The sequence below is a fragment of the Rhineura floridana genome, chromosome 3 (assembly GCF_030035675.1).
Source record: "Rhineura floridana isolate rRhiFlo1 chromosome 3, rRhiFlo1.hap2, whole genome shotgun sequence".
Lineage (NCBI taxonomy): Eukaryota > Metazoa > Chordata > Lepidosauria > Squamata > Rhineuridae > Rhineura > Rhineura floridana.
In genome coordinates this window covers 53,644,908-53,667,792 of record NC_084482.1, presented here as the reverse complement: position 1 = coordinate 53,667,792, position 22,885 = coordinate 53,644,908, and the positions used below count along the sequence as shown (strand labels likewise).

Genomic DNA, 22,885 nt, shown 5'->3' with positions numbered 1-22,885 from the left:
ACAGGCACTCCCATCTGGGACAGGGTCCAGAAGATCCTAATCCTTACAAGTGACCTAATGGTTGGGGCAGGGATAAAGCCTTCAATCCTTGCCCTCAGCTAATCAAGCTTCTCACTGGGGAAATCCAAATATTGACTGTTGCTATTTGCAAAGTGTAATTGTATTGTTGCAAGGGAAGAAATAGCGACAACATTTTCAATAAGTATTTATAGAGCACTTTAAGAACGCTCAACAATGCACTTGACATACATTACCTTACTGTAACCCTTACAACATTGTTAATTCTCAGCGGTTTTTGATACCAATGACCATGGTATCCTTCTGGGCCAACTTGGTGAGATGGGTATTGGAGAGACTGTTTTACAGCGGTTCCGATCCTATCTCCAGGGTCGCTCTCAGAGAATAGCATTGGGTGACTGTCGTTTGGCCCCCTGGCAGTTGTGCTGTGGGGTGCCGCAGGGTACCACCTTGTCCCCCATGCTGTTTAACATCTATATGAAGCCCTTGGGAGTGGTCATCAGGAGATTTGGGGCGAGGTGTCAGCAGTATGCTGATGATACCCAGCTCTATTTCTCCATAACATCTGAATCAGGAGAGGCCGTGCAAGCCCTGGACCACTGCCTGAAAGAGCAGGTCCATAGTCTGGGGTGCTCCTGGATCCATCTTTATTGCTAGAGGACCAAGTGACTTCCATGGCTAGGAGTACCTTTTACCAGCTTCGGCTGGCAAGACAGCTGCGGCCGTTTCTGGACCGGGATAGCCTGACCACTGTGGTCCATGCGCTGGTAACCTCCAGGCTGGATTACTGTAATGCGCTCTATGTGGGGCTGCCCTTGAGGTTGGTCTGGAAGCTGCAACTGGTGCAAAATGCGGTGGCGAGACTGCTCACTGGGGAAGGGTATTGCCAACATGTCACCCCACTGCTGAAAGAATTGCACTGGCTGCCCATTTGCTACTGAGTCAAGTTCAAGGTTCTAGTTTTGGTGTACAAAGCCCTATACAGTTGGGGACCAGGAAACCTGAAAGACCGTCTTATCCCTTATATACCCAGTCGATTACTGTGCTCTGCAGGTGAGGGCCTCCTGCAGATACCATCTTATCAGGAGGTCCATTCTGCACAATATAGGAAACGGACCTTTAGTGTGGCGGCACCTACCCTGTGGAATTCCCTCCCCTTAAATATTAGACAGGCGTCATCTCTGTTATCTTTTCGGCGCCTTTTGAAGACTTTCCCCTTTCAACAAGCCTTTTAAGTTGAGACCTATCCCAGTCTGTGTCTGTATTGGAATTGCTTATTAATATTTTTTTTTAAATAGTATTTTTAACCCTTTTTAAAAGATGTTTTAAAAGCTTTTTCTAAAAAATGTTTTTAAAGTTGTTTTGTTTTGGTGTATTTTAGGGTCTGTTTTTATGATGTTTTGATGTGTTTTTAGTGCTTCTGTTTGCCGCCCTGGGCTCCTGCTGGGAGGAAGGGTGGGATATAAATCAAATGATAAATAAATAAATAAATATTGCAAATGGGGAGGAGGGTTGAAAGAGTATAACTTGCCTAGTAACTTCATGACTGGGGTAAGATTTGAACCAGAGACTGAATTGTAGCTCAGTTTCACCAATATGCTGTATCAGCTTTAGGACAGTGGTCCAAATACATCCCCACTAACACTGTACTGCATCACACAACTTAGGGGAAGTTTGCTGGAAACAGCTGCATGAGTAAGCACCACTCACTTCTGTTGTCTGAGAGAGTGCCATAGTAGTGCAAAGGCCAGTGCTTGTGCTTGCATCTGGAAGCCTGGAATTCACAGCAGCTTTAACTCATTAGAATCATAGAATCATAGAGTTGGAAGGGGCCTTGTAGGCTATCGAGTCCAACCCCCTGCTCACAGCAGGAAATCCACAACTAGAGCATCTCCCGCAGATAGCTGTCCAGCCTCTGCTTGAAGACATCCAGCGAAGGGGATCCCACCACCTCCCTAGGCAGTCGGTTCCATTGCCGAACTGCCCTTACTGTCAAGAAGTTCCTTCTAATGTCCAATCTGAATCTACACTCCTGCAACTTAAAACCATTAGACCTAGTCCTACCCTCTGGGGCAGCAGTGAACAAGTCTGTACCCTCCTCTATGTGACAGCCCTTCAGGTACTTAAAGAGTGCAATCATGTCACCCCTCAGCCTTCTCTTCACCAGATTGAACATGCCAAGTTCCTTCAACCTTTCCTCATAAGACTTGTTCTCCATACCGGCTATCATCCTCGTCGCCCTCTTCTGAACCCTCTCTAACGTGTCTATATCTTTCTTAAAAATTGTATAGTCTAGGCCAGCCTTTCCAATGGCTGAGGCTGATGGGAGTTGTGTTCCAACAACATCTGGAGGCACACCGGTTGGGAAAGGCTGGTCTAGGCATTTCTCTCATTTTCTGTTCCTTGTCTATAAAATGGGGTCAAAAGTGACCAACGTTACAAGGATTGTTTCAAGACTAAACACATAATATAATGCACTTTGTGAATTAAAAGATGCAAGCAGCAATGCATATGTGAGTGTATGTGTGTCTGGAGCACAAGAGCTGGTGGTATTCGCTCCAGAGGAAGTTGAAAAGACGCACAACCCTCTCCAGGTAATCTACGGTCCTCTTATAGTATCGCTAAGAAATAATTTTCTTTTGATTGAGCAGTATAAAAATTTCCCAAACAAACAGAACAGCAGACATTCATGAGTCCTTTGAGGCATACCAGACAGCCTCTGGGTGTACTTGAGAAGAATATTCCCCAAAGGGTTTTCTGCTTCTCAGCAATATATCCTAAGGAGTTGAGTATATATGTTTCTCAATCAGCCATACAGGAAATGTGCCATATTTTAGACCAACCACAGCATTAGCACCACAGTGAGCATGTACCTCACAGCCCAGAAACATGTACAAATAAATGACTCAAGGAAATGAGCAAGTCCTTACAAAATGAGCTCACTGGAAGCCCATTAAATCATATTTTAGGAAGGAACTTATCAACTCTTGCTCTGCTAAGCAAACTTCCTCTTTAGGTCCAGCCTCATCTCTTATGCAAGAGGATCGACACAATGCTTCTCTCCAACTCAGCTCTCTTTATCTGGCCCATACAATGCCATCAGCTTACACACCACTTGACATACCTTTCACATCCCTTTAGCACAGTGGTTTTTAAACTGTGTTCCAGGAAATCCTGGAGCTCCTTGGAAGCTTATCAGGGCTTTCTAGGTCATTCAGACCTCTAAAAAGGTGAATCTTCCCCTGTAGCTGTTAAGAAGCTTGGGATGTGTTCTAGGGCACATATTCACTTCATTCAGTATGATGGTAAGGCCCAAGAGGTCTGGCCATTTACCACCAACCCGCCTGAACCGAATATGTTATGGGGTGCAACATTCTCTCCAATATACAGGGATTCTGTGGCAGATACGTAGAGGTTCCTCAGGCAATTTGAAAAGGGTTTCATACAAGGGTTTTAAAAACCACTGCCTTAAAATATTCACAGCTGCAAAACTCACAAGCTTATATTTGCAAAACTGCTGAGGGATATAAACCAAAGTTCCATTTTTCTGTAAGGTGCTATTCCACAATTAGTTCTAGGTTGCATGCAACCATTAGGACTCACTCATATTGCAACCACAAGGTGACAAATCTTCCTTGACACGTCCTCAGCTTGAAAACAACCTACTGAATGCATGGTTAGCTACCTTCAACTGAACCTAGAGATGTGGAGGCCTGGAAAAATTTGAGGAAACCCCGATTTTCCTTTTTTCTGAAGCCTTTGTTTTTGTTTTTTCCTGAAAAGTTGGGAAAAAAGAGAAAAACATCCCCCCCACAAATGTTTTTGGGTTTCTGCAGACGTTCACATCCCTAACTGCACTCCCACTTGCCCAGATACACTATCTTACTCCGACTCCTATTGAGTCTGGTTATCTATTACGTCCAGATCACTTTCGATTCTTATCCACGCACTAGGCTAATACTTGATTCCTGCATCTGTGAGCTCTCCATGCTGCTTCCTAACAGTTTGCTCACTTCACTCAGCGCATAGTTAAACTATGGAATTTGCTCCCACAAGATGCAGTAATGGCCACCAGCTTGGATGGCTTTAAAAGAAGATTAGACAAATTCATGGAGGACAGGGCTATCAATGGCTACTAGCCATGATGGCTGTGCTGTGCCACCCTAGTCAGAGGCAGCATGCTTCTGAAAACCAGTTGCCGGAAGCCTCAGGAGGGGAGAGTGTTCTTGCACTTGGGTCCTGCTTGCAGGCTTCCCCCAGGCACCTGGTTGGCCACTGTGAGAACAGGATGCTGGACTAGATGGGCCACTGGCCTGATCCAGCAGGCTCTTCTTATGTTCTTATGTTCTGGTGGGTGGCTCAGATCTCCAAAACCCACTGAAACCTTGGCAGAAAGTATTAAGGAAAAGCTTTCCCCCATCTGTCCTAGGTCATGTACTGGATAAGTTCTCCTGGAATAAAGAGAGAGAACGCATATGCTGCAAATTTTGCCAGACTCCTGTCCTTTAATTGCACTGTAGCTCAGGTGCTCTTGCCCATTCCCCCTCTTCCTGAACTTCACTCCCAATTCTTGATACTACCAACCTCTTCTTCTCCTTAAAAGAGAATTGTGACTTGGCAGAGAGCACAGCACCACTTCTTGGCCCTCCAAGCCAGAAGCCTTTGCTCATCTCCTAAATGACTAAGCCAGCATTTCATTTTGATCTCCTGATTACTGGTCTGTGTGCAAAGTGAGACAAACTCATATAACTTGTACCTCAAGCACTAATCAGTGCTAAAGCCTCAGTCCAAGTCTGGCATGTACAGGTGCATTCCTGGGGGCCCAGCTCCTCTACTCAGGATAGAAAGGCTCTATACATAGAAAGTGTTCCAGACCCACATGCTGCAGCCCTCACACCTTCACAGAAGCAGTTGTGGTTCCACCTCAGCTGAAAGCCTCTTCCAACTTTGTACTACTCCTTGCTGAAAATCCTTTTTTTTTAAAAACCATCACCAAAACTGATTGTGCTGCCTGCCTTTTTCTTCCAACATACTAGCATGAGTGCTTTTATATCCATCCAACTTCATACAATGTTACTTTCAGGTCAGACTTGCCATGCTTATTGTTAAAGCCTTGCTTTCTGACGCATCACCCCTTTCATACAATTTCCCTACAGTTAGCCCAAAAGCATTTCCTTGCACATGTCTTAGTATCATGAAAAGTTACACTGTCCTTCAACACCTTTCCCACCATCAGCGGAGAGTCTCAGTGCCCTTGTGCTTTAAGACTTATTTAAAATAATCACTTATTTAGGAGCTATGACTTTAATACATGGACAACTCAGAAAGCAGACTCATTTTGATTCCTAGTGCCAAGTCTATACTAAGACATACAATGGGTACAATATATGTAATGTGTGAATGAACGACATTTGTTCCCAATGGATTTCTCCTCCTTTCCAAAGGGAACTGCCTTCCAAGAGAATGCACACTTCATCAGAAGACCATGTGCCTGTTAGACACACATCACTGGAACAAGATCAGCAGTGTCTCGAATGCACTGAAATCCCTCAGTCACTTTGCCATTTAACCTGAGAAGTTTAGGAGAAGGAAGGAATAACTGCATGTGGGAGATTTAATGACAACACAAAAATGGAGATGATGTATTTGAAATACAAAGTAGAAAAAATGAGAGACTACCTCTTTATTATGCTTGTGGCCTATTATGCTCTGAGCTTGGGACCCTACTGCACACTGGTAGAAGTTCAGAGCATTGACCCCATATGTTACGAGATCCATACTTTATGGCCTCCAGAGATAATATGAATTATTCATTATATTCAGGTGGGGAGGGGATGAAGGAAAGACACATCCTCTTCTACTGCTGGCAGCATCTCTATAAATTAAGAAGTGAGCAGAACAACCTGCTTATTAACAGCCTGTTTCTATGGAGAATGAAGCACACATGGGATTATTAGGTTTAGACATACCCAACTCTGCACAGGATTAATGGGCTATTATTGTACATATGGGTCTCCCCCACCAAATAATGACATTTCCATATTGACACAACAATTAAAACAAACTTTAAAAATAAGCATAACACACAAAACATGGGGATCACCTAACAAAGCTAGCAGGATCTTAACCCCAGACATACTACATATGTCTTTTTAGAAAGCAATTGCTGCTACATTTTGCTAATTAACTGGGAAGGGAGTAAAGGTTCCAATTTCACCACAAGGTTCCAGGAGGGGAAAAATCACATCTAACTCACAGCTTTTCTATAACAGAATACCATGCACTGTGTGTCATTCCCCACCCCTTCCCTGCCAAGATGAATAATTCCTGAGTGTTAATTAATGAAAGAAGAACACTGTATATAAATGCAACTCAAGATCTTGGCATAGTAAACCAGAGAGATCTAGTATGATTGAAGAGGTATTTTAAAAAAGCATTCATTCCTCTGGCAGTCACATAATAGAAAGATATGCCTTAATGCCCTACAAAAAAGACACAAAAACCATAGAACATATAATAGGTGTACCTAAGCAGCGCAACCCAAAGGAAAGCATGCTCCCTATGTAGTCATCATAACCCTGACAGTAACATACACACCCCATCTCTTTCCTCTTCAGATTATAGTTTTCTTGTGAAAATATCCGAGGGCCAATTCCTGCTCCTCTCCCACAACACCAGCTTTCCTTCTGTTAATAATCACCTTCCCCACTCACTGCTACCCCTGCCTCACTAGTATAACCATTTCCTACCCTGCACAAATATTCCCAGGGGCAGCCCCTAGACGCTACAGAGCCACCTGCGGTACAAGATCCCCAACATAATCTCCCCATCCATACCAATGCCAAAACACATGCACCTTGAGTAGGTAACCTACAACAGGATTGCGCACCCCCAGGTCCACCCCCCTGGAAAATAAAGCTCCTCCTAGACCCAACTCACTGCAACCTCGCCTCCTCCAGCACAGCAATACATTCCATAAACCCCGTGGTGAGAAGCACCCCCCACACATCACAGATCCTGGATGAAGTCCCCACCCCCAGTTCCTACTCCAAAATCCAACCAGCTCCCCCATCGACCGCAACCCTCCATCTCTTCTTTTCCATCAAATACTGATGCATCTTAATACACACCTCGGGAAAAGACCGCGAGAGCAACCTCGCCCACGCCCCCCAATGCCCAGCAGGGCAAGCGCTCACCCAGAGGCCACCGCCGTCGCCACCTCCTCCATCCGCGCCGCGCGAGAGGAGGGTCTGAGGGGAAGGTGGGCGTGAGCACCCATAGCCACTCCCAGTCTATCTGCCTAAACCCTTCCCACACTCCTCCCTTCCCGCATCTGCTCAGGGCTTGGGGGTGGAGCGAGCGAAGACGTACGTCGGCAATCTCTCCAACTCACGCTGAAGGGCATCGCGTCGAAACAAGGAACTTTTCCTATATCCGGTTTCCAACCTGGGGAGTTTTGCTGCACAATACACGCAACCCTCTCACCCCTCCCTTCTGCATCTCTGCTGGAAAAGTTACCAGCTCGGTGAAAAGGGTGCCAAGATTGCAGAAGTAAAGTGGTTTCCTCGCACTGGGGCATTTCTTTTTTTATTGAGGTACATCCACTGAGGCCGCTCCGGTGTGATCTGAAAAAGATAAACACCACTGAGCTGCAAAAACAAGCATGCACGATTAAAGACACCCCCCCGAATTTTTATGTATTGCATTTATATACCATCTTTCCTCCAACAAGCTCAAAGTGGTGTACGTACATGGTTCTCACCTCTCCATTTTATCCTCACATTGTGAGGTAGGTTGGGTTGAGACCGTGACTGGTCCAAGGTTGCCCGTGTGCTTCATAGCTGAGTAGGGATTCGAACCCTGGTCTTCCAAGTCATAGTCTGTAACCTTTAGGAGGGAGGGATTATAGAAAACTGACAAATAGGATTTTTTAAACAAATTATGGCTCTTACATATCTCCAATTACATTTGAAATATACACATTTTATTAGGTTCAATCTTAAATTGCACAGCAGTCAAGTTGAAATAAATTCATTATGGTTGCCTTACTTGGACTTTCACTCTTTTCTTTCTGCACATAGCAAGGCTCAAGTCAAAATGTTGAGTAGCTTGCTTTAATTGAAGGTTGCAGTAAGAATAGTTCTACACACACCTTTATGAACTAAAGTATGATTGCATCTCCCATAAGCTGTGGGAGATCTGCACTTCGGTCCTGTGCAGCTAGCTTTCACTTCCTCTATTCTGGGTATACCTTTATGGGAAGACTTGTGTTTCTATTCTATATGATTTAGTGTTCATATTGCTACTGGCTTATTCCAGAATTCTTCAAAAAATCATAAAAGTTGTCTGTTAAAGATATCCAAATATTTCTCTACCCAGATCTATGTATGTGAACATTCACAGGCCTTCAGTGGTGGCCCCCTGCTTATAGAACACTCTCCCCAGAGAGGCCACACCTGGCAGCATCATTATTTATCTTTAGGTGCCAGAAAAAAACATTCCTCTTCTCCCAGGCATCCAGCTCTTACATTTTTTGAAGGGCTTTTGACTTGTAGCCTCTTTTAAGGGGTGGGTTGTTCCACTATCTCATTCATGTATTGTTTTTTAAAACTTTTTACTTGTGTTAGTTTTATATTGGTTTAAATCTTTTTATTATATATCATTTTGGGGTCATTTTTATGAAGAAAAGTGACTAATAAATTTAATAAATAACAATACCTGAGAAGTTAGAATTGTCTGCAAAAATTTGAATAGTATCCTCTGACAATTGTTTTGTATGTTAATGTCCAGTAATTCCACACTTGGCTGAGTTAATATAAGCTTTTTGGTTTGAGTATTAAAAAGATGCCCTCAACCTCAAGATATTGCTGTGTGTCACATCAAACCAGAGGGACTATACATAACAAGAACTAGTAGCTATCAAAAGATAATTCTCTAGTGTTTGGCCTATGTGTTAATATTATGGTGTTATTTTCCCCTATGTTGAAGCATGCATCAGCAACCACCCTGCATTCCTATTGTGATTAATACAAAATACCACTTCAAAATCAGGAGCAGATTGTGGATTATTCACATCGCAATAATAGTCACACATTAGAAAACAATACAAGTTTCAAAACAAGGCACTTTAATAATGTATAACCCATGATGTATTGAATTCCATGAAACATGAGCCATTAAGAACCCCATTGCCCGCTGTCTGAAAACATTCAGCATATATGCTCAAGTTGATAATGGGTTTAAGTTTTTATTAAAGCATTCCTCCATTCTGCAAGTGTCTCCCAGAAACAAGTCACTTGTGTATACCTATCCAGAAACTGTTGAAATGTTAAACTAACATTGTTTCATAAATAGATTGCAGTGAGGTTCATTTTCTATCAAAATAGGATAGAGCCCAAATCTATTTTAGGAGGGAAAAAGAAAATATTTTAAAGCAGCATGGGCTTCATGAATCAGTCCAAGAAGTTATGGCTAAAGTCAGATGTCTGACCAGTAACTGGCAGTGAAATCTGCAATTCAGCATTACATATGTTATAAAACAGAGAAAGGATAAAAAAAACACAAAATTCTGAAATTATAATTGTTTTGGCTGTGGATGCTTTATCCTTGCAACAATTCCTGAAATCTTCATGGGATATATCCAAGCTGAGTAACTGGAAAATAGGCACTAGACAAAAAAAGAAAGTGGGAAGAGCAAGCATTTCCATTTTTATTGCTCTGTTACCGCGCCTGCAGCAAATGAACCACGAAGGTACGTTTTGCTACTAAATCCAAGTTCTTCTAAAGGAGATTCAAAACGAGTTTTATTAGCAAAAATCAAAAGGTGCTGGAAAGCTAGCACAAACGGTCTCCATTACAAAATAATGTTTCTGTGCAAATCCTCCACTTCCAACCCCCACATGCTCCTGTGCAGGGGATTCTCTGAAAGATCCGTCATCTTCACAGCTCGAAGGGTGGGTTCTGGGCTACAAGACTGCACCAGGCCCATCACCATCACGTACTTCCCGGGGCTGAGGCAAGGCCTTCCCTTGGGAACTTTTTCCACTCCCTGAGCCACGAAAGGGCCGCTTTCATCCCGCAACCGCACAGTCGAGCCATCCTGCTCTACGGTCAGCACCGTGCCCTGCATCCACACCAGCGAAACGGCTAACGCGGGGCGCCCGTACTCCTCCCGATCCAACAGCCACGGGCCCCCAGAGATCCGACGGCACCGTCTCAGATGCGTGGCCAGGACCTTTACTGGTGGCGACTGTACACTGAGAGATTCTTCCGACATGACGATACAATCTTTCCCGCCAATTTTCGGTCAGTCAATGAGTCCTACAGTAATACTACAGTAATATCGCGAGAGTTCAAGAGGTTAAAAAATGCTCATCGGCCATAGAGAGAGAGAAAATAGTAGACTCACATTGTTCCCAATGGTCGACTCTATTGATAACTAACTGATATTCCACTCTAATGTTCACTGCAAAATATCTAGAGTTTCACGATTCCATCTGAACGATTCCGTTTCTACGACCATAGGTAAGCACAGTCAATGATGTTTTTCAATTTTTTTATATCAAGGTTTATACCGTGTGGCACTCTACCCGTTTCCTATCTCTCTGTCTCTGCACTCGATGCCAATCTTGGCATGACGGCCTCTTCATCTTTAAACCCAGGAATGGTTCGGATCAGGCTTTCATTCCCCATATCCGCAAATGGTATCGCCCGAGAAGAAGTCGGGGCGGAGCTGAGGCAGAAAAAGAAAGGAAGGAAGGAACACTGCCGGCTGTTGTTAGTGTCGCCTAGCAACGGGAGAGAGGATGGAGCCGAGGGACAGCCGGTGAGTGATAACGCTGCGGTTAATGCACTTGTAGAGGAAACGGACACAGATCCACTGTGATGAGAGGGGTCCCCCAGAAAAGACTGTTTAAATAGTAGGGATAATTATCCTTTACAGTATACCGTTAGTTCATCTGTGGTAGGATCTCGTTGCTTGAAGAAACACAGCTGCCATTTTTTACAAAAGGACTTTTCAGACCTCATGGTTAGACAGTGTGGGTCAGTGTGGAGGAAAACTGGGTAACGCTGTCGTATTGCTGGGCTCTCAGCAACATTTTTCAAATGCAGGTATTCTAATCTAGTGCTGCAAATGTTGCTTGTTATGCAGGAAAGCTTGAAATGAAGGGGAATGGAGACTTACATTCACCTTGTTGGTGGGAAGGGGTGAAGAAATTAAGTTCCATAGAAGAGAGCCCTTTCCAATACTCGTATATCTTTTTTCCTTCTCTCAGTTTTAGTCCAACCCATCACCTCCATCGTCCATTTCTCCGCATTCCCCTTCTCCTTACAACACTTCCACAAATACCTCATTCCATCTGATTGACCATAAGGTACTCTACTGGGACATCACCTGCACTGCCGACTTCTACTTTTCTCCACAATCTCCTCATATCAATGGGTGTTAGGATCTTCCAACACTTTTTCTTTTTCTTTTTTCCTATTTTCAAAAACTGCAATCCTATGCATGCTTACTTAGTCCCTGTGAACATATTTCTGAGTAGACATGCATTGGGGTGGACTGCATGGCACTCATCTCCCCATGCACAATATCCAAAAAGGTCAATGGCTACTAGCCATGATGGCTGTGCTCTGCCACCCTAGTCAGAGGCAGTATGTTTCTGAAAACCAGTTGCCGGAAGCCTCAGGAGGGGTGAGTGTTCTTGCACTCGGGTCCTGCTTGTGGGCTTCTCCCACGCACCTGGTTGGCCACTGGAGAACAGGATGCTGGACTAGATGGGCCACTGGCCTGATCCAGCAGGCTCTTCTTATTATTAATTTATGCAGTTCTTCCACCCATCGTGTCTTTACTCAAAAGGATGAAGAGCCTCTCTCCCCTGCACAAAGCCAGATGCCTTCTTCTTGTTTCCATCAGCTCTGTGGTCCCCTCACTTCATCTTTTTTCATGCTTTTGCTTTTTAGCATCCCAAATCTTATCCCATAATTTCTTGCCCATTTTTATCCCTGCCTATGCAATTATTGAAATGTGTATCCTTTCCTCACAACCTCCAGTCTCTTAACTAGCTGCATTTGGTATCTTTCTCTTTTCAAAGCAAGTAATAGCAAATTATGTTGTGGAAGTTGTGGCATCTAATAAAACTTACACATTTATTATGGCATAAACATTTTTGGATTGTAATCCATGGAAGCTTATGCCATAATAAATGTGTTAGGCTGCAATCCAATACACACTTACCTGGAAATAAGTCCCATTGAATCCAATGGAGCTTATTTTTGAGTAGACATATGTTGGATTGCAGCCTTACTCTTTATAATGCCACAAGACTTCTATTTTATCATTAGGTTTGCCATTCACATTGATGTCATTATTCACAAACATCTTGTCTCTTTGGGACTCTGGCTGCAATGCTATACAGACTTGCTTGCACCTAAGTTCCACTGAACTCAGTGAGACTTACTTCTGAGTAGATGTGCATAGGATTGCACTGTTAGACTTTAGGGTATATCAGTAACACTGAGATACCAAACTGGGTTTGCCAAATTGAGACAAACACAAATGACCCCTGTTGTTCTATGTTGGTGCTCTGTCTTGCAAATTGGACTTCATATCAAATCCCCACCAAATCTAAACCACTTTTTAAACATATGCTTGTAACGGTGTTAAACTAATTTCTTTTTTCTAAATTTAAAATAAAGAGCTGGATCGGAGCGTGAACAGAGTGCAGAAGATGAGAATAAAGAACTGCTTGCAAAACAAGAAGGGGTAATGTAAATGCAAGGACTTTGATGTGCTGGAGAATTAAAATGCTATAGAAATTGAACCACATAGGTTTTAGAGAGACAATTTCATTTGAACTAAGAAACTCATTAGCACAGTATGTGCTGATGGCAGTGTTGATCAATTACACAAGATTAAAAAAGGAATAGATAAAGGATGAAAATATTATTGTATATGTTGCACTTTGAATACCTAAAGTGCTTCATAATCCTGATTTCATCCTGATAACATCCTGGTGTCATAGGATTTTTTAAAAAACAAAAATAATAAGTACAGACCAGGTAAACATAATATCTCTGTCTATTTTCCTTTACTTTTGTATAGCTATTTAGTCACTGCAGCAAAATCCATTTTTTATATCTGCCCATTTAAATTTACTAATTTAACATCCTTCCAGCATTTAGCAGGTAGAACTCTAGTGGCATTATTATGCTTAAGTCATTATGCTGTTTTTGTATTATTAGTTTGTATTATTTGTATTATTAGAAGGGAAAAGTAGTGGATACAGTGTAATAGAATAATCTAAAATCTTTCCCAGTAAGGTCTTTATTGTCCTCCACTATCACTTGGAGAAGAGATACTGAAGAATAACTTTCTTTGCTTAAATTGTCATTTCCAACATAGTGACCATATGTGTTGCTGATGTTTTGTATCTTGATCAGGGTTATATACCACCTATTGTGAAGCAACAGTTTCCCCAAATATTCATATTCAGTGAAAAATTAGTCTGTTTCTCATAAATATTCCAAAAATCTCATTGGAATATTGTTACCAATATATTGTGTCCAATATATTATAGAATCTTTGTCTTGTTCTGTTTCATATTCATACTGCAACAGCAACTTATACGTTCAAAAAAGTGCTTTTGATTATCATGCTCGCTTTATATTTTGTCGTGAGATTACAGATTTTAACACAGAGCATACCACAAAGCATATAGGTTTGGAATTTATTTTTCCTGTCTTGCATCCTAAAGCCACTTTTTAAAATTAAAAGCTGTTTATTTGTTCTGATTAATTTTTTTTAAGTTAAGGCCTAATTGCACATTGCTTCTTGAAAGATAGAGATATTTTTAGCAATAATTGCTATGTCACATTAGTCTAATAGGGTATTTAAATATGTTGTATTATAAGTGGTGAGCATGTGATTTTAAAAAGAGATTAGATTGTATCTTTTTACTCATAGCATGATCTGGACCAATGTTTTGGCACAATGGTGGCCTGGATGAGGGTCAATAAACTGAGCTTGAACGCTGGTAAGTTGGAGGCACTGTGGGTGGTCCTGGTGACCAGGATATTGGCCAGTTGCCTGTTCTGGACAGGGTTGTACTTCCTCCGAAAAAAACAGGTCTGTAGTTTAGGAGTGCTCCTGCTTTCATCTCTCTCACTTGAGGGTCAAGCGGCTTTTATGTCTTGGAGTTCTTTTATGCTAATTAAGGGAATTCATATTTTACCTACAGTTTTTTGTTTTGTTTTAAACACCATATTATTTATGAATAGTTTTATTGATTGTTCTGTAAACTGCTGTGTGACCATCTATGGTGAAAAGCAATCTATAAATATTGGAAATAAAAATAAAATTAAAATAAACAGATAGAATGCTATTTTCTTTTATGTATATGGTTTTCCTTTCTGTGTATTGAATAGACTGAGCAGCTGGCAGATACAAATGGCCAAAATGAAGATGATAGTGTGGCTACAGGGGTAAGTATTTAGGATTCCTCAGTAGGGAAACCAGGTAATTTACAACTAATTGTCTCCGCAGAAGTAGTTTAAGAAGAACACAATTCCTTTTTGTAGGATTCAGTAGACAAGTTACTTTGATTCTATCTGGCACTGGCAATACTTTGCTATCAGTCTTGCAGTAGTGGCTCAAGTGGTGGGGCAGAGCAGCAAAGTCACCCTGCTGATACCAGCATTGCTACAGTTTACCTGGGGTGGGGTGGGGCAGGGTGGCGGTGCATTTGGGACTGCATGGGAACACTGTTGGGAACACTGTTGGGAGCACTGGAGTGGTGCCACTGCTGCGCCTATGCAGCCCCGATTTTGCCGCTGCCCTAACCCTCTCCAGTCACATCCAGGTGAGCTTCAGTGAAGCAATGCAAAGTCTTTACCCAAGATCATGCTACAAGTCAGTGGAAAGAAAAACAGAAGTAACTTGTTTTCTGACTCTTTTTAGACTTTGAATTCCTGAATTATTATCCTCAAGTTAAAAGGATAAATACAATTAAGCATATCCTCTAATGTTTGGCTGAATCAAGACAAGGGTCTGTGCTATCTACAGGAAGAAAAATGAACTATCTTAATATTTTTTCTAGTGTCCAGTTAGTGTTGATTTGTTCTAATTATTGCAGCCGGGAGAAAATAATGCCACGGAGGAAAGTCCAGGAGGTGCTCCTGCAGCGGGCACAGAGGAAGGGCCAGGAGGTGCTCCTGCAGTGGGCACGCAGGAAGGGCCAGGAGGTGCTCCTGCAGCAGTCTTGGAAGAGGCAACAACAATGGCTGAGCCTAGCAAGATAGTGCAAGCAATTCCTGAGGGTGGGGAGCCCACCATTTTACAGGTGAGTGAGACACTGAATATGGTCCATAGGAGCTTATTATTTCCATGTACATGTTGGCCAAGTTTTGATGTAACACTAAACCTTTGTTCTAGACTCTTTCTTGGGACCACATCAGAGGAAGACAGGAGAGTGCTAAAAACCTAGGCTCAAGCAGGCTCATTTCCATAATGAAAAATGATGAGTGTTGCATCTGAATCAAGCTACTCTGTTGTGGGTACAGTTCCAGATCACCACAGAGAAGTAGTCCTTTTGCAGATTTAATTAAGGCCAGATGAATGAAACAGGAGAAAATAGAATAGGTGGGAGCTGATAATGTGGACCCAGTACTGAGATTGGGAAGTAAAATCCCTCTGCCTGCTATTTAAAGAGTAAACTGCAGTATTTCCTTCCACCTAGTATTGTTTTTGTGTGGTAGTGGGGAGGGGGTTCCTGGAATTGCTTCATTTTAATATTCACAGAACAATCTGTGAAAAGTAAAAGGCCATGTTTCCCCTCACCCCAAGCATTAGGGGGAGATAACTTTGTAATAGCCCTCATCCTGCTTTGAGAGAACTAGCTGTGTGCTTGCATGAGTGTGCTGTGCTGCATGTGTGGGTCTGTGTGTGGTGTATGTGTGCACTCACGTATGTGTACATAAGTTATGCTCATCCTTGGCATGTAGCCTTCAAAAGGGTAGCTGATCATAAATGTGGCCCTTGGGCCAAAAAAGATTAGCTAAGGTGTCTTTCCTAGTACCATGGCCATACTACTACTTATGAGGAAATTGTGAGAAAGAGAGGTCAGTTGTTTAATTTCAGGAGTCACAGTAGAAGCTGAAGAACCATGAATAATTGGTAGATCTCTCACACGCACAACCATCATGACATGCATGAATCTATTGGCTCCCAGGCCACTGTTATCATCATGCTCTTTCCAGAACATCTATAAGAAGAATAAATATAAAGAATAAATATAGAAACAGTGCAGCACCTTGATTTATGTGATCTATAGGTTTATGTGAGGTAACACACAAAAGAGCAAGAAGGTTTGTCTCTTCCTTTTACAGAGGAAGCGGCTTTCTTCACGTTCCAGTTGCAACGTTTCCTCTTGAGCTCAGTCTCTTTGACTCTGTGTCCTTCAGGCATTTCATGATCATGTTTTTAAGCTTGTGGATTTCTCATCAGCTGGGTTTTTCAGACAGTAAAGGCCCACAAAGGTCCCCAAGAGTTCAAAATAGTCAGGCAATGCTGCTCTCAAAAATAATGGCATGGGATTTGGCGCCATGCATTTTTAGGCTTGCCAGAACACTCTAGCATTTGGCTGATAACCTGTGATTTGTTCAGAGCTTGGAAAAGTTACTTTTTTGAACTACAACTCCCATCAGCCCAATCCAGTGGCCATGCTGGCTGGGGCTGATGGGAGTTGTAGTTCAAAAAAGTAACTTTTCCAAGCTCTGGATTTGTTCCTGTATCATTTATAGCCAGACGTCCCCACTACAGCAAAAATTGCTGCCAGCAACGAGTACTGACCTACAGGGCTTGCATTCAGTCCAAGCACCAACTCCAAGCCCTGCTTCCAGCAGAGACTCACTGCATTCAGAAGTCCTGATTGGAAACACCAAGTGTACCAGATCCCAGCAGAGCTTGTAGTCAGTGCCAATCAAAGGATCAGTACCAGCTATAAGCCCCACTTTTGGTAGAGATTGGCTGCACTTGCGTGTTTCCAACTGGGGCTTCCAGATGCAGCCGATCCCTGTTGAAAGTGGGGCTTGCAGTCTGCCAACTACTGGATCCTTTTTAATTGAAGATGCCAGAGACTGAACCCAGGATCTTCTTCATGCAACACACGTGCTCTGCCACTGAAGTGTGCTCCACCTATATCTTGTCGGTGCGTGCGTATAGAGATCATACAAGGAAGAAATCCAAGTGTCGCATAGAACAGTAAATAAACCAGGCCAGGCAAGTTTCTTGTAAGAGTCTTTACTAGGCAAAGACATTAGACACAGTTCTCTCCACAAAACGACTTTTCCCCCACACAGAGCTTCTGCAAGAGTCCCTTCTTATCTGCTTGCCAGCCAGCTGCTGACCTTGGCAAACCTGGCGCTCTGTTCTTCTAGCTTAACCCTTCTGCTTCAGGTTTTCCTTTCTCTGCTAAAAACCCTGTCTGTGAGTCTCACATCATGCCTCACTGACCAACAGCCCCCACCTGAGACTCACAGAGTACAAAACTTCATTGTTCCATTTATACACTCTTAACTTTTCATTACAATACATATCAGTACATGGTTTGTTTCCTTACAGTTTCTATTTACATTTTCAGTTCAGTTTTTGTTTCTTTATTTTTTTATTCACACAAGTTTCACAATGTTTTGTTCACTTTCATTTGTTAACACATTTATATTTCATTCCTCAATACAAAACTTCCACATGAGATCCATTGTTTCTTTATCTATTGGCCCTTCTTTTTCCCATTCTACAGGATATTCATCTGTCTCATCATTTTTATGTGTAACATTAAATGTGAATCTCTGAGGTGGTTGTCCTTTCGTTTTTCTTTCTGATCTCCTAACAGTATCTATTTCCATTTCTTCCTCACTCTCAATTTTACTTGGACCTGCACCTGTGTTTGCACTTGTTCCTGTACTAGAACCTGGCACTTCTGTATCTTGCATTGCCATGTCTTCATTTCTCAGCCTTTTTACAGTACGTTTGCCTTTGTGAATTAGATCAGTCAATGCAGGTCTTAATGGAATTTGATGCCCAAAAGGAACATTTGCTGCTTCCTGCTTACGTGCACCTTCAAGGATAACTGTTTGACTCTCTCTCCATGGTTTATCTATTACCTTTATGCTTCTGCTTAACACTAATTGTTGTTTCTCAGGCAACCAAACTCTATAATATGAATTCTGAAATCCCAAAACGCGTCCTGCCTGAGCTCTTGAGCCTAATTTACCATGCCTTCTCTGTTTTGCAACATGTACCCAGCATTTTGCCCCAAAACGCTCTATGTGTTTCACCCTGGGCTTTCTTCCAGTCAGTTTCTCATAGGGAGACATGCCTATTACTCTGTGCACAAGGCGGTTCTGAATGTATGTAGTGTACAGAATACATTCACCCCAATAAGTGTTATTCATATCTGCATCTGCTAGCATGGCTCTCATTGAATCCTGCAATGACCGGTTCCTCCTCTCTGCAGTTCCGTTGGAGGATGGGCTGAAGGGAGCAGTGAGACTTTGTATTATTCCCTTCTTTTCCAAATATGTTTTAAATGAATTACTGGTAAATTCCCCACCTTGATCTGATTTGATATTCTTGATAACAACCCCATATTGTGTCTCTGTACTCTGTATAAATGCCTTTAATTTCTCTTCTGCTTCACTTTTCTTTTTCAATAAGAATACATGTGTAAATCTGGAGAAATCATCCACAATCACTAAATAAAACCTTGCTCCACCTTTTGAGCACTGGAAAGGTCCAGCCAAATCCACATGTATGAGCTGATAGGGTTTAGTGGTCGTGCTTTCACAGCTCTTATTTACCGGAGTCACAGTCATTTTTGTTTTATAACATACCTCACATTCATCTACATGCTCACAATGTGTTAATTTCAAATCTTGACTATGCTTTGGAGTATTTTTCACTTTTTCAAAATGTGCGTGTCCCAATCTTCTGTGCCATTCATGTAAACAATTTTCATGTTTATTTTTATTTACTCCTATACAGGCACACGTGGGTTTATCAAGAGTGCACTCAACCATAAACATTTGGTTCTGTAATTTCCCTTGCATACATATGTCACCATCTTTTCTCACAAAACATCTATCCCCTTCAAATGTAATTTTACAACCTATTTGAGCCAATTTTCTTACTGATAGAATGTTATATTTTAAACCAGAAACTAATAACACATCTGTTAATATAGTTCCCAAAGTACATAACCTGAGCGTGCCTCTTGCAATTGCGTCCTGAGTCGATCCGTCAGCCAGATAAATCTTCTCCTGTATCGGCTTTGAAGTGTAAAATAAACTAGAGTCTGTGATCAGGCAATTAGACGCTCCACTGTCGAGAAGCCACTTAGAGTTAATTAGTTTATTGTCCTCCTTAGTAACAAAGTTCACGCTTGTTCTCTGACTTCCAAAGTCCCTGTTATTTCTCTTCTTACTTAAACAATGTCTCTGTATATGTCCACGGGACCCACAAAAATAACATATTTTATTCTCTTGCCTGTTTCTTTGATATTGTTGTTGTTGTACAGCCACAGTCTCTTTTAACTCAGTTTTCTTATTCTCTTGTCTTCGATTCCACTCTTGTTGAAGTTTCTGTTCCACAAAGTCCAAATTTAGGTTTCCGTCTGGTAAACTTTCCAAGCTCGAGACCATTGCATCCCATTTTTGATCAAATGAAGATAACAGTATATAGACCATCTGAATGTCACTATGATGCACTCCTCTATCTTGCAGCTCAGCATTTAATCTACGAAATTCAGCCAGATGCTCTGTCATAGTCACTTCATCTGTAAAATGCATCTGATAAAGTTTCCGTGCTAAACACAGCCTGCTCCCTGCAGTTTGCTGCACATGAGCGGCTCTTAGCTTCTCCCACATTTGATTAGCTGTCGGCTCATTACTCACCAGCAACAGTTGTGAATCAGACAGCCCCAGAGTAATAAAAGCCTTCGCTTTCTCATCTTTCTTCAACCACGCTGCTGAAGGAGCTGCCGGAGGGGGGTTTTCTACGACATCATTCAAATCTTCTTTAATCAGAACTGCTCTCATTCTCCATTTCCAGCTGGAGTAGTTTACAGCATTCAGTCTCTCCATCGGCATCCCGGATAACAGGTTTACAGCCATGTTGTCCACTCTTACTTGCCTCTTACTTGCACTTTCTTTTCTCTCTGCAACAATGTCACGTCAACGACTCTCGAACCCGTTACCTTGTATGATAAGCTGGGCCCATAACCCCTGTCGGTGCGTGCGTATAGAGATCATACAAGGAAGAAATCCAAGTGTCGCATAGAACAGTAAATAAGCCAGGCCAGGCAAGTTTCTTGTAAGAGTCTTTACTAGGCAAAGACATTAGACACAGTTCTCTCCACAAAACGACTTTTCCCCCACACAGAGCTTCTGCAAGAGTCCCTTCTTATCTGCTTGCCAGCCAGCTGCTGACCTTGGCAAACCTGGCGCTCTGTTCTTCTAGCTTAACCCTTCTGCTTCAGGTTTTCCTTTCTCTGCTAAAAACCCTGTCTGTGAGTCTCACATCATGCCTCACTGACCAACATATCTTGGTTAATTATTTACAAGGTTGAACCAGTAAGATTGTTCCAACCGTTACTTTGCAATCACAGGAGTTAGAAATATATTTCTAAAATGAAAACTCTCATAGGATGTCAACAAGAGTCTGCACATAAGTGCCTCAGAGTCCATCTGCTATCTACCCCAGTTATATTTTTTAAACTGCTTCCCAGTGTCTTCAAGAAGTAGCAAGAGTTAAGTTAGCCTTATTCATATTGTACTATGACCAATTTAAGTAGAATTGTATAACAGTAGTCATCCTTCGCATGAACACACTTTTTGGCAGCCCTATTCTGATAGTAGCCTTTATTTCAGGAAGGGTTTTCCGATGTTTCCTCGGAGAGGGTCAGCATGGCTTCCAGAATATTCAGTGAGGCAATGATCTCTCCTCTGTCTTCACAAGCCAGCAGCCTGAGATCTGAAATGCCACTGATGGTGGAGCGTCATGGAATGTCAGGTATAAGCCACTGGCTTATTGAAGATGACTTTCCTTGCCAGCAATGCATGTATTGAATCCAAATGGTGTTAGAAAAACCTTGCATTTGAAATGTTTTGATGCCAATGCTAAGCCAACTTCTGTATTTTCCACTGTGGTTTTCTGCCTTATTGTTATCATTATAATACTGCCTCAGTTATTTGAATGTGCTTTGGGCATCCAAATAATTTGGATAATAGAAATAGGGATTCAGAACTGGCATTAATATACCAATACACAGGGTGGAAGAGTACTAAATAACTAGGAACTTTGATAATGGGCATAACAACACTATTTATTTACAGTACTTGTATGCCTCTTAGGCCACATCTCTCAAAGCGCTTACATAAAGCTGTAAAAACAGCAACCAATGTGTAGAAAGTAAAATATAATCAAAACAGGATAGCAGAACAGAAAGAAAACTAAAAACTGGATAAAACAGAACAAAAATGGCAATGAAGGACAGAGGAAATGTCTTTAGTCATGCACCGCCCAGTAGTATCAGATGAGAGATAATGGTTTAGTTCAGTTTAGTTTAGGAGTTTTTTTGGTTGCTGTTTAGTTTACTTTATATCCTGCTTTTTCCTGAAAGACTGTGCCCAAAGCAGGTCACAGTAAACCTTAAGTAAATATAACATACTGCACAATATATTAAAATAATTATAAAACACGTCAACACGCTGGGATAGCTTGATGAAGACATCAACCTTCAAATGTCAACTGGCAGCTGTGAAAAAGGCAAATTTCATATTGGGGATCATTAGGAAAAGGGTTGAAAATAAAGTGCTAAATCTATGGTGAGACTACACGTGGACTACTGTGTACTGTTCTGGTTGCCTCACCTCAAAAAGGATATTGTAGAGTTGGAAAAGGTTCAGAAAAGGGCAATCAAAATGATCAAGGGAATAGAGCAAATCCTCTGAGGAAAGGTTACAACATCTGGGACTTTTTAGTTTAGAAAAAAGGTGAGTAAGGGACTGGGGGGGACATGATAGAGGTATATAAGATTATGCGTGGTGTGGAGAAAGTGGAAAGGGAGGAGTTTTTTCTCCCTGGCTTGTATCCAAAGTAGCACTAAGTTCCTCACTCCATTAGTACAAGGATTTACATTTGCACGATGGAACTCACCCCTTTCCTCCCCCCAAGCCCCCTAAATCTGTTCTTGGTTTCCCCCCAACTCTCCAGATTTAGGGAGGGTGTGGGTGGAGAAGAGAACTCAATTTTGTATGTTGTTGTCTTAAGTTATTCAAATAATACAAAATCAACAATTCAATAACCATATAATAGCATAAATTCAATATTACAATGTAATTAAATAATCTCAGTTCACACTTAGTTGAGAATCTAATACAAAAGTAAGATCAAAAATAACAGCCAAGAGAAAAACAACTATTCCAACCCTCACTGAAAGTGCTGTTCTTCCTTATTCTTAAGTGATTACAACAGTTTTATTTAATACAGATTGGAATCTTGGGGGTGGGATCTTAATATCAAGCTAAATGGATTCACAATTTGCTCTGTCTTCTCTCCTCCAAAGTTTGCTAAGAGAGAATGGTGTGGTAAGAATAACCATTTATCTTGAGATTGGTATGTGAATAAATACATGTCTGTAGATGTTTGCCCTGAGTCATCTTTTAGTTTCCTTCTTTACTTATTTAATTAAATTTATATCCCTCCCTTCCTCCCAGAGGAAGCTCAGAGTGGCAAACAAAAACACTAAAAGCACTTTAAAACATCTTAAAAACAAAAAACTTTAAAAACATATTAAAACAAAACATCTTA

At 41.7% G+C, this 22,885-nt stretch overlaps 3 protein-coding genes across 3 annotated transcripts in view; 1 reads left to right on the top strand and 2 right to left on the bottom strand.

The window, feature by feature from the left end:
- TBC1D16 (TBC1 domain family member 16) overlaps positions 1-7,320 on the bottom strand; it is a 72,322-nt gene extending 65,002 nt beyond the window's left edge. Inside the window, 1 exon segment of the mRNA XM_061615806.1 lies at positions 7,215-7,320. The gene's annotated coding sequence lies outside the window, so the exon portion shown is untranslated.
- A 723-nt stretch (positions 7,321-8,043) lies between these two features.
- RMI2 (RecQ mediated genome instability 2) lies at positions 8,044-10,375 on the bottom strand. The gene has a single exon (XM_061621790.1). The coding sequence runs from the start codon at positions 10,292-10,294 to the stop codon at positions 9,872-9,874; it is 423 nt and encodes a 140-aa protein (XP_061477774.1). The 5' UTR covers positions 10,295-10,375; the 3' UTR covers positions 8,044-9,871.
- Positions 10,376-10,709: 334 nt separating this feature from the next.
- CCDC40 (coiled-coil domain containing 40) overlaps positions 10,710-22,885 on the top strand; it is a 52,610-nt gene continuing 40,434 nt past the window's right edge. The window contains exons 1-5 of the mRNA XM_061615805.1: positions 10,710-10,843; positions 12,718-12,784; positions 14,446-14,502; positions 15,153-15,359; positions 20,944-21,085. Of these exons, the coding sequence (XP_061471789.1) occupies positions 10,824-10,843; positions 12,718-12,784; positions 14,446-14,502; positions 15,153-15,359; positions 20,944-21,085 (493 nt within the window). The 5' untranslated portion in view covers positions 10,710-10,823. The remainder of the gene's footprint in view (positions 10,844-12,717; positions 12,785-14,445; positions 14,503-15,152; positions 15,360-20,943; positions 21,086-22,885) is intronic.